Genomic DNA, 16,800 nt, shown 5'->3' on the forward strand with positions numbered 1-16,800 from the left:
CGGTCTGGCGAAAGAGGCAAAAATTATGAATTCCTGCTCTGCCAGCCAACGGGCGGGCAGGGGCCCGGTTGTGGCCAACAAACAAAACTAAACCAACACTATTTTTAGGGTTCTGATTTTTCCTGTGCAGTGGATCGCAAAAATAGAACATCTTCTCACGGTGGATACTTTATGGGATTATTTATAGGACGCGCGCGCGGACAGTGCGCCCCGTCATTCGCGTACGCAAACAAACGGATCGGAACAAAAAAGTGCAAGAAAGAAAACAATAAAAACCGATTCCACCCATACATCTCGGGCCGATGACACCCCGCGTGCAGGAATCTGCAGACTTCTGGATACCGCAACGAATAGTAGAAAAAATATATGTTGCTAGTGGAGTGGAGATTTGGCATTGGAAAAACAAGGACATTGATAAACAAATGGAACGACCAACAAAAAAACGTTAAAGACAAACAGTATATAAATATGCCACACACTTTTCAATCAAGCAAATCCTCCAACTCAGAAGCAAGGCCAATAGAGCACGAGTCGCAAACAGACAAAGTGGTCTCTGGTCACTTTACAGTAAAGTACGGTACGAGACCGAGGTTATCATAAAGTGTAAAAACAACTGTAATGCCCCAGCAGGTAAACCCACTCGGTAACGGTGTTCACAACGTTGCGCCGTAAGCCGTTGCGTTGCGAATGGAAAATCGAGGAAAACTGGGATGACATGCCAGACACACGGAACGTAATGAAGAACGACACTAGCAAACCAGTCTCGCCCGGACGGCGGTAATGGGGGCCACAGGAACGCGAACGGCACAGGGGACAGACAAAATAACAGGACAGACTGGTTCAAGATCACACCGTCGGACTGGACTCGATGGTCCATTTTTTTGCCAACTTTTGAGCCAATTAGCAAACCGTTACCCACACGGGCTTCAAGGAATGAGGATAAGCAACTAACGGCTGGGGCGAAATGGTAGGGCATAGTGGGAATATTGCACGAATATGGTTCGACAAATTATTGTAAAACCAACAATTTATCCAACTCTTTTTGTTGCGCACGAAAGAAGAGCACGATAGGGGATTGATTGGAAGCAAATGGCGTCGATTTCGAATGCGGTTGCGAATAACGTCCAGCACCGCGGTCCTTCCGTCCCTCTGTAACCAGCTAAAGGCTGGGTCGCTATAGAAACACATCGCGGGGCGCGCAAAGTGCGCAATGCGCGACACATCATTTAAAATTCGCCACCGGTCATCAGATTCCACGGCGGCGATGTTTGTGTTTTCGTTTTCGTTGTGTTTCGCGGCCGGCATCAAAACAATAATTTCGCACCACTTAACCCGAGAGACCGAGCGAGCATTCGACGTTTTTTGGTGGTGGTGTGTGCTGACGATGTTCCGAGGCAGCGGCGGCGATGAGGATACATGAAATGATTTACGAAAACAATTCAAACCGCCGCAACACAATCTTGCGTTCGCAACGCAATTAGCGTGCCATTTTCGACGGAGCAATTTTGCGACCGCCGCCACTAGATTCCGTGTCCGAGAAGCTGCACACGACCGCGCGCGGAGGTCGAAAACTGGATGGGAAGTTTTCTCTTTCGTCGTCGCCTACTTTTCGCTGTTGGTGCAACTGCACTTTCTTTCGGTCACCACGGCGCCCACTTGCCCGAACTCGCGCTTCTGGCTAAAAACTAAAAAAAACAACTGGCCATGGAACGCCCTGCTGGCCGCGCTTCCTGCACCAGAATTCGCGAATGATTCACGCATTAGGCACGCTGCACTTTGCACGATAAAGTGGCCCATTTATTCACCTCACTCTAGGCGGTGGCACCTCGGGCCTTTGGGGGGCTCTGCTTCCGATCGTGAGCCTACACTCGCTAATGTTGCGGACCAGACCAGTTGCGGAAACACGCACTCACGAACTTACGGACGGTCGGGACGGATTGATTTCCACGGCGGAACACAAAGCGAGGAATTATTTACCTTTCCACCGAAAGACCGTCTGTCTGTCAACGGGACAACCGGTTTTTTGACGCTGAATTATTTCGCCGCACAATTAGCACAGTTGGGCCGCGCGCCGGCTAACTGTGCTACAGCTGCGGCGAACTCTCTCACTGTTCTACGCCTCTATTCGAGTCAATACACTATGGGACTATCAGGGAAAGATGGTCATAAACCAACTTTACAAAGTAACGATTTTAGTTATATTTTCCCAAAATAGATAAGCTAACTATGGCCAGTCCGAACTTTCGGCCCTCTGCTTTGCGTAGATTCCGAGAATTTATCGGTTTAAGTAGAAAGAGTGATAAAAATTACTGTTACGTGGCCCTTTTTACACAAAAAAATCAGTTACTAGGGTATCAAAATGTTATATAATTTTAAATGATTTTAGGTGTAATAATGAATTAATAGCAATATTAATAATAATAACAATAATAATAATAGTAATAAATAATAATAATAAAAATAATAGTAATAATAATAATAGCAATAATACCATACTATAAGTTTTTATTATACTCGAACGATGTATTTATTTATATACTTATATCATATTTTGCGTAGTTTGGGGCCGTTTTAGCCTTTTTCAATTCCCAATTTCTTTCTGCATAATAAAATGTAACTCTTTTCGGCGTGTTTTTACCAGTACAGTTTTACGTATAACTTTCACATGCCACAGATCGTGGTTTGTTGACCAGTTGTGGTCATTTGTAGTGTTCACTGACTAGAACTAAAAGTTCAATTGTGCGACTAGCATTGTTTCACTCAGAACTCAGAAATTTTACGAAGTACTGATATTGCGCGTTGCGTACGAAACGGATAGCAACAAATAACGAATCGGTAACATCTAAAACAAGGAGACAGTAATGGGAACAAAGTAAATACCCATCACACATGTACAGCGCTAAATGTTCTACCTAGACGCAGGTTACATTCTATATTATCGAGAACTACATTTCGACGTAGCGGTCGCTACCAAACGGTTTGTTCGTTTACTAACGCTTCGAGGCAACCCGCACCACATTGGCGGTCTTCGGTGGCTTTACCTTGGCTTTCTCGTACGGACGACACAGCACAAGGTCCGAGTACGCTTGCCGGTACTCTCTGGACATTACCACGTAAATGATCGGATTGATGCAGGTGGTCAGGTAGATCAGCAGATAGGACATCACGTTCAGTATCTGCATGCTGGGCCGGAAAAGCTTCACGACCGTGATGGGCAGATAACAGATGAGAAACGCGACGAAAATTACCAGAATCATCTGGAGCAGCTTCCGGTCCTTGGCGGACATTTTGCCCGCACTCATGATCGATGCACCGGAAGTGTTGAGATGCCTCCTGCGCTTCCTGGCGTTCAAGTTGCTTGCGTTCCGCCGTACCCCGGGGCCGGATGCTGCGGCATACCGTTGGTTTCGCGGCTGAACAATTCCATCTACCGCACTTTTGGGGGTTTGTGGCTGGATCTAAAATTAGACTAAAATCGTTCCGTTACCCACTACCGCGATCGTAGCTGGCGTGCACTGAAGGAATCTATCACCCTTGAAGCGCGGTGGTCATCCATTTCGACACTCTTTGGCCGATTGGCCCCATCCGTGGCATCACAGAAGATCTCATTGTCCGTACTGGAATCGATGAAATGCCAGTCCAAGTCCGGGCCGAAGCTGGTGTACGATAGCGGCCGAGGGACGATCTGACTTGTGTCGCCGTTTTCCGCCAGCTGCTGATTGCTCACACCGGTTGACAGGTCTTCCAAGCTGTCCTCCAGATTGTCGCTCGCCTGATCCTGCGTGCGTAGTGCCGTGCTGCGGACGATGTAAAATATTCTTGCGTAACACACTATGATCGACAGACAGGGCAGGGCGAAGGCGATCAGGAACAAAAACTGTTTCGGTGAGTGACCTGCAAGAGAGTGAAATAGTGTTTCCAGCTAGTACTTCGTGGTATGCCCACTACTTACGTTGACTGTCAGGCAGTATAGAACACGAATGTATAACCCCATCTAGCCCAAATTTTCCCCACTTCTCCAGCCACGTTGGCAGCAGCGATCCGAAGCCAAGTATCCACGTGAAGGCCACCATTAAGCACAGGTGCTTCGTCTTATAAACTCTGAAACAACGGCAAAAAAACGACTCAAGCACTGCCCAGTGCCAATTCCTGTGCTAACTACCAATCCGGCCTACCTTTGATACAACCGCTGGTGGCCGATCATAATGTAGCGGTTGATAGTGATGGCCAGAATGGTAAAAAGTGAAACGGCCAACAACCCGTAGCGCATCATTGGGAGCAGCCGGCAGAAGAGATCCCCGTACAGCCATGCTTGATGCCAAAAGGTGCTCGCGGCCAATGGCAAATTGAAGCAACAAAACAGCAAATCGGAGAACGATAAATTCATGATGAAAACGGCCGTTGCATTGCGTGTCTGGAATGGGAGAAATGGTGCGAATCTGAGGTCTAGGCAATCCTGCCGCTCCTGGTGTGAACAGCATTTCAGTGTGCACAGCACTCGGCGCTCCACTCCTGGCAAACTTCACCAATCGTTCACCACCCCGTCAGCGTACACTTACTTTCTTGCTCTTTACCAGGGCCACTATCGTTAGCAGGTTGCCAGGAACTCCAACCACCATGTAAGCGATACACGTCACCGTCGCAATATTGAGCAGCAGCCGGGGATACCCGGTGTAAAGCGGGATGGCGTCGGTGGATCCTTTAAACCCGGGAAAGAAACGATGGAAAGACGACATGTTACAGAGCCGACCGCATGAGTGCGTCATACACCGCTCTATGTTTACCATTGTATGTCGATGCACCGTCCGAGAAGTTATGTTCAACGACGTACGGATAAAGTAGGCTGCCCTCACCTGCATCGAACAGGTCCATCTTGTGTCAGTAACCTAGTATACGGCATTACGGACCATTCTGGTGAGGGGACGCTCAGGGATGTGCAGACCAAATAGAATTGCAAACTCAAACGGAGTTAAATCAAGCTTTTCTCCAGCAATATTCACGAGACAGAAGGGAGACACTTTGGTCAGTTTGTAGTCGGGTTGCACGTTCAAAGCACTATTGTTGCTGGCTGGCGGCCTGCATTTTCACCGTTTCAAATTTCAAACCACCAGAGTCCGTTGTTGTCCGGAGAATCACTCTCCCCAATCCAACTGCCGTCGCTCAGACTCTCGCGGTGGAAATCTTGTGGACCACTACGACGAAACACTAGCGGGCGAAATGATCAAAAAACCCCGCCGAGGGCTACTTGATGCCGCTGCTGCTGCCTTACGGCTGGAAGGGCGACGGGCAGCACCGGAACAGCCGCCGAAGAACGGCTGCGGTTGACCGGGGATGGTTTGTGAGAAAAACAGCAACAAATGGCCAAACAGCATGCATATAAAAATAGAATCAATTTATGCGCTCAACAAGTCAGTTTCTTCTTCTGCTGCGGGTTTATGTTTCTTTTCGTCGTTGTTGTTGCTGCTGCCCGCCCGCCTGCTGCGTGGTTTGTGTGCGTTGTTTCTTTACAGAACGCACAGAACACGCGAAAAAAAAAACAAAGCACACACTGAAATTATTCGGCACACGGAAAACCAAAGAAATCACCGCACTGGAAGGAAGAGACAAAGATTTCCCATCCGCTTCTGATCAAACGCGAGCGAGTGGCGAACTCGCGGGTTCTTGGCGAACCTCGTCGGGAAAACTGACTGGGACAGGGCTTCCCGAAAGAACTATCCCCGCTGGCGTATCGCACAATTCCGGTGAGCGGCCACGACACGACGACCAACGCGAACGCTCCGATATCGACTACTACCTACCGTGTGTCCAGCGTGTGTCCGGTTGACCGCGGATACGCCACACCAAGGCACACGCAGGCACGCATGCACCGCCACCGCCAGTGTTTACTTTACTTTTGTAATGTAAACTAATTTAGCCGGCCATAGGGATGAAGAAACACTTCGTTCGGCACGCTCGTATCGCTGCTGGACTGCCGCCGCGCTGGGGCCGTACGGAGGGGGCCGACGGCAGAGTCCTCGACCAGCTGGTGTGCCGTGCCGTGCCTCGTTATGGCCTTGCCGACGGTCCTGGACGAAAGCGAAATTCCTGGGAAACAGACCGCGGTGCACGAACTGCGCCGTCAATGCGCGATTTGAATTGCCAATTGGCAGTTGAACTTTTCTGTTGTATGCAAGATGTTTGAAAATGCAATGTTTTTATTCTTTCCCATAATGGCCACAAATATTAACGACTCGTGTTGTAGGCCAATAAAATGGAATTAACGGCCATGTGAACACTGGTTGGTGCAAAGGCCTCGTGTAATTATAACTTAAAAATTGTAGATTAACCCTTTTCATGTGATATGATTGTATCAGGCTGACTAATTTAGTGTTTTACGATAGTCTCTCCTAAGCAATGCGCAATCTTAAATACGCGTCTGCGGCCCAATACTTTCGTTCGCCAGAGTAAAGGTCTAGGCAAGCTGTGAACACACCAAAAGGACATGATAATTACACTGATCCTGGAAGTTGTGGAAGCTGAAAATGATAGAAAAACTCCTACATTCTTAGCTTTCTTGCCATCAAAAGCAGAAGCCCATCCCATTACCATCTATTCCTTTTTGAAGCTATTTTCCTGATTCACTGTCAGGCAGAACGCAAAACATAGCCATTAAAATCGATGATCATCACCAAAACGGATGAGCTGCGCCACGCGTCCACAGAATGCGCAGGGACAAAAAACCTTCCATCCTTCGGTGCATCTTTTGGTCTTCCGTTTCTTTCTTCCAGCTTCTTTGCCATCTGTGACGTCAGACAGTGTCGGCCGACGAAAGGTGCGAGGAAGGATATTTGGAGGAAGGATCGCACAGAATCCGCTGCAGCTGGGATGAGGCCAACGGGAAAACAATCACCACTACATCAGCAGCGAGGTGCGTGCACCACTATGGGGAATTTGTATGGAATAGGCGGACATATTTGATTTTAGGAATCTACGGACTAACGTCATCGTTTTTGTTTTCTTTGCTTGTGTTTTAATTTAATTCAACATTTTATTTGTAACACAATAAATAACCTATTATATTTTATTATTATTTTTGATCCTCGAAACAATTATTTGAAATCATACATACTTTCGATACACACTGTATCAGATTTTTTAGTGCAAAACGAGCCATGTATTTTAGGGTTTATAATTGTGTATAATATAGGTACATTACCGTTGCAGAATTGTGCTAGCGATCGCGTTAAAGTAACTGATAAAAGTTGGTTTTACAGAGTAATTTTTATAATTCCAATCTACGCAACACAAAAGGCTAAAGTCATTCCGATCATAGTTAACTTATCTGTTTTACGAAAATACAACTAAAATCGCCCCTTTTTTAAAGTTGGCTTATGACCGCCTTTTCCCCATAGTGTGTACTTGCGCCGCGGCAAGTACCAATACACACCCAGCAGCGATTGTTTTGCCAGTTTTTTGCCACGAACCGCGCACCGTGAACACGAACCAGAGATTCCGAACGGAACGCCCGAAGTTAACCCGAAGCAGGCCACGCAACCGCGGTTCAACCGTGTTTTCCACATTTCAACCCAGCGGTCGAACGAGGCGGATGGTCCGCGGAGTGCGCGTCAAATACATTCCAGAGCGCGGTTTAGAGTGCGGCCGGGCAGCGACAAAGATAAGGCGCGCGAGTGGCGACGGATTGCTTCGGTGGATCGGTTTGTTTAAGATTCCTTTTTTTTTGCTGCCGCCGTTCCCTCGAAAATGTGTACACTTCTACCAGCAACGCCCCGTCAAATCGCCGGAGAAGTTGGTGCCGCTCGCATTCATCATCATCGTCATGTGCGTTAGATGATTGGGCAGCGATAGTGATAAGAAATTGGAACGGTGATCGTACACAAAGATTCGTGGCTGTGCACCGCGGCTGGCTGTGGTGGTGAGACGGTGGCCACTAGACACAAATATTTGATCTGCCGGCGACGGAAAGAGACGGAGCGACACGCCGGGTGACCATGTGGCCAGCGGGGCCCGTTTCGAACCGGAGGTTCTAGTGCAGCGAAGGACATTGTGACAGAAAGGTATTTAGCAGAAATCAAGCGAAAGTGCAAACCATCGATCCGCTCTGGTCCGCTGTGTGGTTCACGGGCGATCAAGGACCCCGACGCGGACAGAACGGGGCGCAACGTCGACGATGAGCGTGTTTAGCTACCGTCTGATTGTGCTGACCGTGGTGTACTTTGCCTGCCTCAAGGTTGGCCAAATATTGCTGCAAAAACTGGCCACTGTCAACGATGGCGATGGCGTGTAATGGAACGCGCCGGTAGCACCGGAAACAGAACCGCAAACACTCTCTCTCGCGCACACGCAAACTCACGTATTCGTGGGTCCAAGAACGGGGCAGTGAAAAAGTGCACAGAACACCGGATCGGAATCGGAATCTTCCGCACGTGAGTGAATGTGTATATGCATCCAGTTTGGGCGCGATTTGATTCGGGGCGCAACGGAAGGGACGAACGCAGACACACCGAAAGGGGTGTGCCGACCTTAAGACCTCGCGACCGTGCGAAAGAGGCGATTTCCGGCGAGGGGAAGATACATTCGGTGTGCAGAAACCGCTAAACCTAACAGGTATTGGAAAGGCAAGGCACGAGCTCTCGTGTATGTGGCACAACATTAAGGAAAGGCTGTGTTTAACGAAAGCCGCATAATTTGCTTCCCGAACTGAGTGACAGTGTTTCTTGGAGAATTTAAGACGGCCCAGGATAAAGAGATAGGAGTCCAGAAATTGACCCAAGGTAAGATCCCAAATGCCACTGCTAAAGCGTGCACCGCAGAAAACGGACTAATCCTTTCCCCGTTCCCCTAAGCCTACCTAAGCCTCTGCACCCTTCAAACATTCAAAATGACACGCTAGAAACGATCGTGTTCACAACCTTTCGGGCAACAATATCTGCAGCCTACAACACCACAGTTCATGTGTGACCGCGTCCGGCGCGAGAGCACGCGCAACGTGCTCGGGTTCGCGGCAGCGGGCGGAGAAAAAAGGAACGTTGGCGATCACGGCGGTTCCATTCGATAAGCCGGCAAGAAACAGCTGATGGTTGTACATCGCTGGAACACGAGTTGTAGCGAAAACAAACCCACTAGGTGCGTGCCTGAAGGTGGTACACGGTGGTAGTAACCCCCCTCCCGAAACGGGGTAAAGTGTAATGGTGTAAGCCCCACCACCAAACGTGGAGCTTTGCCGATCGTCGACGCGGTGAGGCAATAATTAAATTTACAGCGATCGCGCCATTAGCAGGATATTGCTCCCGATAGCTAGAAACCGGAACCCGACCCTATCGACCGCGGAAGGTGCGAATCGAAATCTCCCCAAACCCGGTCCCGGTTGTTGAGCGGCCGTTGTCAATGTCGTTTGTTTTGAGCACTTTTGCTTGTTTTGTTTTCGAATTCCGCTAAAAACCGGTACACCTAGTTCCGTTGCCTCGCGCCGAAGGTCTTGCGGTCCGAGAGAGTCAATCCGCGACACCGTTTGACTCATCGGCCACGACACACGAATAGTTGAAAGACGTGCCAATCGCGCACCTGTGTAGAGGGGGGACCTATACTCTCGAGGTTACATCGCGCGCGATCCATAATGCAGTGAGTCATGCCTGTGCTTCGCCTGAACTTACACTTTGAACGGGTTAATGAAGAAAAGGCAACCATGATCAAGTTATTGGCCACACCCGAGTAATCTTTCTTTGCCGATTCAGGCTTTGCTAAGGGCGGAATCTTCGATCAACGATGTCCGGCAACGGCGCAACGTTTTTCAGGACCCCCGGATGACGCGTCGCGTTCGTGGCGTACTCTGCTCCGGGACGACCGTTGGTCATCGGTGACCTTTTTTAATTGGTGTTAATTGCATTTAATTTCATTGATCGAATGAGAGTTCGGTTTGGGGCGCCCCCCTCGCGCCCAACAGTCCGACCGCGATCGGCCACAGTTGAAGAACGGGCGGAACGCTAACTCACAACCGTGCCACAGCAGCTTCCAAACAAGGCTAACACATTGTTAATCGGCCGCCCGAGGAGACAAAGGGCAAGCAATATTTAGTTTGGCCGTTCTTATGTTTTGATGACGCCCGAGAAACGTCCGCTCGTCTGGCGTATCGAACCGACGACCACGATCCATCCATCGTTGGGTTTCGTGTTTGGATTACGGGCCTTTGCTCGTCAGGAAATGCAGCTCCGTGGCCCGAAGAATGCAGGACCGATCCGCTGCGTCTGCGGTTTGCTCTTACAGTGAGAAAAAAAACCGTTGCCGGGGTGGCGCTCAGTTTGGTCACACTTTCGACGGCGTCACGGAGCGAACAACGATGCTTTTGTGTTTCTATTCCAATTAGCCCAGTGGTTGTCACATTTCTGGATGCCAAAGCGAGAGAAGAACCTCGCACCCACGGACAGGGATCGCTTCAGTGCTCCGTCTAATAAATTATTCTGATTACCGCTATCACCAACGGCTCCAGTGCAATGCATTCTCTGGCGCACGTCCGTCCGACAGCGGGCCCACATATGATTCCTTTTCGAGAGGGCAACTTTGAAAGCCTTTGATTCCCTTGAACTGCGATGTTTCTATCAATTACGACTAATTACAGCTCCGCTGGCTCGTCAAACGTGCGTACCATGTTTCTGCACACGAACAGCGAACAATCGATGAGAAAACGGACACGGACCCGTCGTGTCGTCAGCGGATTATCGCATCGCGCACTTATGCTTCGCCTCCCGAAAAACTCCACCCTATCAATCGCAACACGCAGCACGCGGATCGGAGCCGGAAGAAGTAAACGAACAGGAACACGGTTTGCGGTTACGAAATCTGTTTATTTGTGCATTTTTGTGTGGTTCATGTCCACCAACCGCGAGGGTTTGGGCGCTCCACCTACTGGCGATCATCCACACATGTTTCTTTGGCTTTCGAATTTTCCTTTTTACTGGACTGCTGATTTTCATTTTATTTTATTTATTTTTTTGATTACTTTCCCGCCGGCAGACTTCAGAGTCTCGCCCATCATCATCACCAGCATGACTGAAACGATCAACGGGACGCTACCGAGTTTCGGGTTCGACGATGGCCACTGGAGCAACGGCTCTTCCGGTTCCGACGGGCTCACGTCCTCGTCGGCCGAAACGGACAGTAACTTTCCGGACGAAACTAGCAGGTAAGCCAGGCCGTCGGCAGGAAACGCTGCTTGATGGGAACCATATTCGAACGGATCGGGTGTCAAACGGGAGTGAAGAGTTTATTGCCTTTGGCCATCGCGGAACACAGTGGCGAACGGATTTCATCATCGGCAAGGTTTTAGGATCTTCAATGAGCGTCTAATGGGGGTACTTCAATGGCGTAGTACACGGAACACTTTAACCTGCCGCTCAGCGAGGATCATGCTTTGCTGTTTGATGTTGCGCCTGGGGGTTTTAATGTTTAAATCCCCTTGCATACTGACGACCGTTGACTGTGTAGTTTATAAATAATCGGTCGCGCGGTTGCCGGCGAGTGCTAACGGCAAGTTCCGCCCACCGGTCGGTCGGACGCAAGCGCTGGATGGAGTGGATGGCGAAATGATGCTCATTCATAGACCGCCACTGATGCGTGCGTATCAGGGAGGGAAATCACGGCCAAATAAGCTAAACCTCGGCGGGATCCCCCGCCATTCTCGTGAGCAAAATAAATAAAACCGAAACCCCCGAAACGGGCCGCGAGCCGAGTGAGTTGAACGGGCGCCAGGGTCTTCCTCATTGAAAAAGGAAATAAGCAATGAAAATTTGTGCAAAGGCAGACAGGGACAGACAGGAAGGGAGATAGGGCGAGAGCGAGAGAGAGTGAGTTCCGCAGAGGAGAGGAGATCGGTGGTTAAATTTTATGGAACTTCCGCTGTTGGCGTGATGGGCGCAATAGGGCGCAAATTCTGCTAACCATGGGTGACAAAACAAGAACGCGGTTCAATCTAGCAAATAGGAACCTCGCGAAGGGTGCTAATCATTTCCCCCTAGCACTGATCTGCACGGCTAGCGTCTGTGCGCAGTGATAAACAGGGTCCTCTCCCCTATGTTGCTGTTGCACGTTGGCCTTATGACTAGTAATGGGCACTTATTAATGCTCAATGTTGTGCCATCGCATATACGTTCGTTTTTGTTCCATGGAAGATCACTCACTTCATCACCGTTGGGAAGGCTTCTCCGATGACTGATCGTTCAGTGGAACCCATCGATGACAAATCGGCGCACCGCACACCCAAGCGGCATTCCTTCGATCTTACGAGACTCACGAGATCACCATTGCAATGCTTAGCCCACAGTGCTAATGACTCATGCCGCGGGCTCGTGCGACGAACGGAGTTGCGCCGGCCGCTAAATAGCACTCTGTCTTGGTGGACTCCGTTTCAACTGGGGAGAATAAACGATACCATATCTGGCACATACAATGTAGGCGCAAGGTCGTTTCAAATCCAGGCTCAAGTTCTACAACGTTTCAGTCTAAGCTAGACACAAATCCCGTGAACCGTCCCCAACTTTCCGCGCTGGCTTATGAACAGTTATGAAAGTTGGATCAGTTCCGTTCAGCGATCGTGTGCGTCACCGGAGCTTCAACTAGAGCCCATGCAAATCATCGTTCGGCGGCCACTCTCGTTACTCGAGTATCGACTTGAAACACCCGCCCAAAAAGGTGCTGCCGGTAACTGGATAGTCTTTCCAGTCCGGGGTTTGGTCGTGGCATTTGAGCATCTCTCTTAGAGACGTTCACGTGGTTTAAACGGAGCATTTACCTCGAAGGCTGGTGTCATTTAAAACCACTGGTTCTAAATATAGAAGCAAATGGCTTTGAATGGGACATTCTCACTTTTCATTCCGTTTTTTTTTTAATCATGGTGCTCAGAAGATGAGTTATTATCACGCAAATTACGTTTCCCGCGAGGTTGGAATGGGTTTTCCGATAGCATCATAGGTTTTACATATTTGTTTGGCTCATTTCTTCAGCAGTGAGGTGAAGGAACCTCGACATGTGTCCGCCACGATTGCTGGACTATTTTCTCTAGTTTATGGGCCAAGCCGGTCTGGCCCCAGAGCGGCTGGCACAAAAATAAAAAGCCTACACTGCCCGTCTATATTTGTGTAATTGCTGCCAGCCGCCCGAATGCAACCCCGTTACCGCTCATGAGGTTTTGTTTATAAATAAATCGACTCCGGCAGACCGATTGGTCGCTTGCATCCTTCCGGAGTCCGTTTGCCGGTTGTCTTCGAGCGATCTTCACATAATGCTCACCGTGCGCACGTTTTGCGTCCTCGGGATGAGTTCTCATGTTTTGGGCGCTGTAGATTGTCGGTATTTGTGTTGACTCATGGCTTCCTCATGCCGTCAGTTGGTGCAGTTCGTAACGGCAAATGAAAATCGATCGTTTATTGATTCAGTTTCGGGTTTCACTAACTAAGCGACTCTTTTTTCTTGCGGTCTTCATTCAGCTAACCAACGAGAGGATTCACTCGATCTAGAGTTTTTATTTCGAAGAATTTAAGGCTTCTTCGGGCAACACGTTTCCGGTTGCCCCTTTTCTCGTGTATCACATTAGTCACCGACCGTGTGTCACCTCTTTTACAGGTTCTCCCGGGCATTACTCACGTTCGCAGCGACAGCAACCATACTCATCATGATAACGGGGATCGCCGGAAATCTGCTCACCATTCTGGCCCTTCTCAAATGTCCCAAGGTGCGGAACGTAGCGGCTGCCTTTATCATCAGGTGTGTAGTGTTAGACGTAGGACCTCGAGTAGATTTCCTTTCCTTCTCAATCTTCGACTTTTGGGAGGATCGATGGCGATCGAAGGTGTAATCGATTCCTTGTGCTTCGGCCCATCAGCTTGTGCGTCGCGGACTGTCTGTTCTGTCTGGTGGTGCTGCCGTTCAACGCGATACGTTTCATCCAGGGCACCTGGAGTCTTGGCGAGACACTCTGCACATTGGTAACGTTTATGCAGTACGGCAGCGTTGGGGTGTCGCTGCTGTGCATCACGATGATCACCATTAATCGGTATGCTTTCGGAAAGGGGCGGGTGCTGACACGTGCGGTTCTTCAACTTACGGTTATCGTTTATTGCCCGCAGCTACATCATGATAGCGCACTACAACATCTACTCCAAGGTGTACAAAACAACCTGGATCATGGTGATGATCTCCGTCTGTTGGCTGTTTTCCTACGGCTTCCAGATTCCAACGTTGCTCGGTGTCTGGGGTACGCATCCAGTTTTTGTGCCACCAGCGATTTCAGCGGAAATTGTATAAGACGATCATTTTGTTGCAGGTAAATTCGGCTACAACCACCAGCTCGGCACGTGCTCCATCCTGCCGGACGACGAAGGACGCAGCAGCAAAACGGCAATGTTTATCATCGCCTTTCTCATTCCGTGCATCATCATCGTGATATGCTACGGCCGCATCTTCTGGGTCGTTCATAAGTAAGGATCACTCATGCTACCGCTGTCCGTTCGAACGGATCGCGTCTTCTAAACCGATCCCTCTCGCCTCAGATCCGAGAAGCGAATGAAGAACCATTCCAAATCGCAGTGCAACATTCCGAACAATCTCCGGTCGGCTGATCCGGCCGCCCCACTGTCGGCCGGCTCCGGAGGAAGTTCCAGCTCGGCCAACAACAACTCGATCAGCTACACGGCCGCCTCGTCGGCGGTAAAGGTGGGCGGGACGACGACGGCCAGCGACAATCGGGACGCCAAAGCGAAGCGCAACGAATGGCGCATCACGAAGATGGTTCTGGCGATCTTTCTGTCATTCGTCATGTGCTACCTGCCGATAACGATATCGAAAATCGTCGATAAGAACGTCTCGATACCGGGTACGTGTGTTCTTATGTTACCACGAAGTGTGGGGTGCTGATTTGAGAAGCTTTTCTTTTTCATTGCCTTCCCGCAGTGCTTCACATAATCGGATACATGATGCTCTACCTGTCCGCTTGCATCAACCCCATCATCTACGTCATCATGAACAAGCAGTACCGGCAGGCGTACAAAACCGTGCTTTTCTGCAGGACTCCCCGGCTGCTGGCTTTCACGCACGGTGGCAGCAGCGTCGGAGGTAAGCCCAATCCGGTGGACTCCGGTTGCGCGAAACGTTTACCATTTTACATCAGAAAATTGCTGGAGAATTGTTCTACCATTTATATTTGCTTCCTCCTTAAAAAAAAACCTTCGATTCATCAAAAACCTTTCACTCGGTGGACATTTTGCAATGAAAGGGGTTCATCCCCGCCAAGTGGGACGCGCCGTGCGCCATGCGTCCCTGAAATGTGTGTGCTGCTTGCTTGCGCACGTAAAGACGGATGGTTTATTGTTCAATTATCTGGTCGCCGATAGAACGGGGCGTGCTGTTAATGTTATGTCAATGTCTCTCGCCTGCCCTGTTAGCCTTCGCGTAGGTTAATGGCTACTTCCTATCTTCCCGTCGAGTGTGACCCAAGGTGCGACTTCCGCTAGCGAGTTCGCCTTGCGAAAGATACCGTCGCCGTGTAATCATGTCGCTTCAAGACGCCCCGTGACTTAGATCCCGTTTTCGTTTTTACTTGTGTGCATTTTATTTAGAGAAATGGAAAGACATAGGGTACAGCTACAACCACAGTCGTACCATGGTGTCCCAAGTTTCAATAGTCGAATCGGAGTCGCAGGACCTCCCAGCTTCCCGGCAGCGCCAAGGTAATAGGATCGGATCGGTTTGATCCCATGCCAACCCTTCCGTAGCGTTTTCGGTTCTTGCTTCGCTTAATTCTTCTCGCTGCTAATTCTTTACTCTGCTTAGCGATGCATAATGTGCGTGTGCACTCAAGAAAATCTGATGTGCTTATTTTATTACTATTCTTTGCTTGTTCTATCACTGAATGCTTTGCTTCATTGAGACTTCATCCGCTTTCTAAGAAATGCTTTCAGTTAGTAACCGTAATGCCGTAGTAGCTGCAATCGCATCATTCATCATCACCACGTAACACTATTTTCATCTGTTTCAATAACATACCGCATCGGCCACTTTAGAACGCATCGTCCCTGCACGCACTTCATTGGCATTAATTTCATTTTCTCGGAATCCGGTTACGGTCCCGTTTGTTTGCAGATTCGCCGCACCCACAGCATTTGGTCGCCATTCAAGATAGTTAGAAGCGCTGAAGAGGAGAGGGAGAGAGAGGGAGAAAGGAAAGCGCAACATGACCACGTTTTCACCACGGACTGAAAAGTATCTATTTGTTCCCTAGCAGACTAGCGGCCATCAAGAAAGAAAGAAGGTACCAAAAACAAACGCCAAAGCGCGGACCATCAACACACTGCTGACGATTGTTGGGCCCCGACGACGATTGGATGCGATCGCGAACTTCTCCTCATCTCTACAGGTGGCCATACAACAATACGCACGCATCACAACAATGTCGCGTTCTCTAGCGATATTCGACACTAGAGTTGTGTTTTTTTTTATCTAAGACTCATATTTAAGGACCCCGAAACGATGCCAAAACAGAGGTGAAAGCTATCGGCGATAAGCGACCGATAGTCAGCGGCGAAGGGCGTAAACCGAAGGATTAGGAATTAAATCCAAAGAATTTCCATAAGGACAGTAACACACACGACGGTGTGTTCCGTGCCCTTTTCACCGTTCGTGGGTAGGACTAAGTTATTAAATTTAAGTTCTTTCAATCCTACCTGCTTCCTACCGATGCGCGAAATGTACATATGAATTACAACAATTCCGTTAATAAAGACAGCTCTTACGACCGAATGTAATACTGTAATGTTA

General features: G+C 49.2%; 2 protein-coding genes across 7 annotated transcripts; one reads left to right on the forward strand and one right to left on the reverse strand.

Moving 5' to 3' along the window:
• Window positions 1-2,800: 2,800 nt before the first annotated feature.
• Window positions 2,801-4,872, reverse strand: LOC131207310 (G-protein coupled receptor moody). Its single transcript, XM_058199921.1, has 6 exons — window positions 4,785-4,872; window positions 4,560-4,699; window positions 4,176-4,414; window positions 3,953-4,101; window positions 3,533-3,894; window positions 2,801-3,458 (listed from the first exon to the last, which is right to left on the reverse strand). Exons 1-6 carry the CDS (start codon window positions 4,870-4,872, stop codon window positions 2,991-2,993), a joined length of 1,446 nt encoding a protein of 481 aa, XP_058055904.1. The 3' UTR covers window positions 2,801-2,990.
• Window positions 4,873-7,655: 2,783 nt separating this feature from the next.
• Window positions 7,656-16,773, forward strand: LOC131212674 (G-protein coupled receptor moody). Of its 6 annotated transcripts, none has more exons than XM_058206626.1 (10): window positions 7,656-8,423; window positions 11,008-11,176; window positions 13,612-13,752; window positions 13,871-14,041; window positions 14,115-14,242; window positions 14,312-14,465; window positions 14,538-14,860; window positions 14,938-15,099; window positions 15,605-15,713; window positions 16,265-16,773. In XM_058206626.1, exons 2-10 carry the CDS (start codon window positions 11,040-11,042, stop codon window positions 16,338-16,340), a joined length of 1,401 nt encoding a protein of 466 aa, XP_058062609.1. In that variant the 5' UTR covers window positions 7,656-8,423; window positions 11,008-11,039; the 3' UTR covers window positions 16,341-16,773. The 6 variants fall into 6 exon arrangements, with proteins under 6 accessions (XP_058062609.1, XP_058062610.1, XP_058062611.1 ...); XM_058206627.1 differs by lacking the exon at window positions 7,656-8,423 and adding an exon at window positions 8,737-8,771 and having other exon boundaries at window positions 15,603-15,713; window positions 16,126-16,773; XM_058206628.1 differs by lacking the exon at window positions 7,656-8,423 and adding an exon at window positions 8,737-8,771 and having other exon boundaries at window positions 15,603-15,713.
• The last annotated feature ends 27 nt before the right edge of the window (window positions 16,774-16,800 follow it).

Source organism: Anopheles bellator, chromosome 2, assembly GCF_943735745.2.
Source record: "Anopheles bellator chromosome 2, idAnoBellAS_SP24_06.2, whole genome shotgun sequence".
Classification (NCBI taxonomy): domain Eukaryota; kingdom Metazoa; phylum Arthropoda; class Insecta; order Diptera; family Culicidae; genus Anopheles; species Anopheles bellator.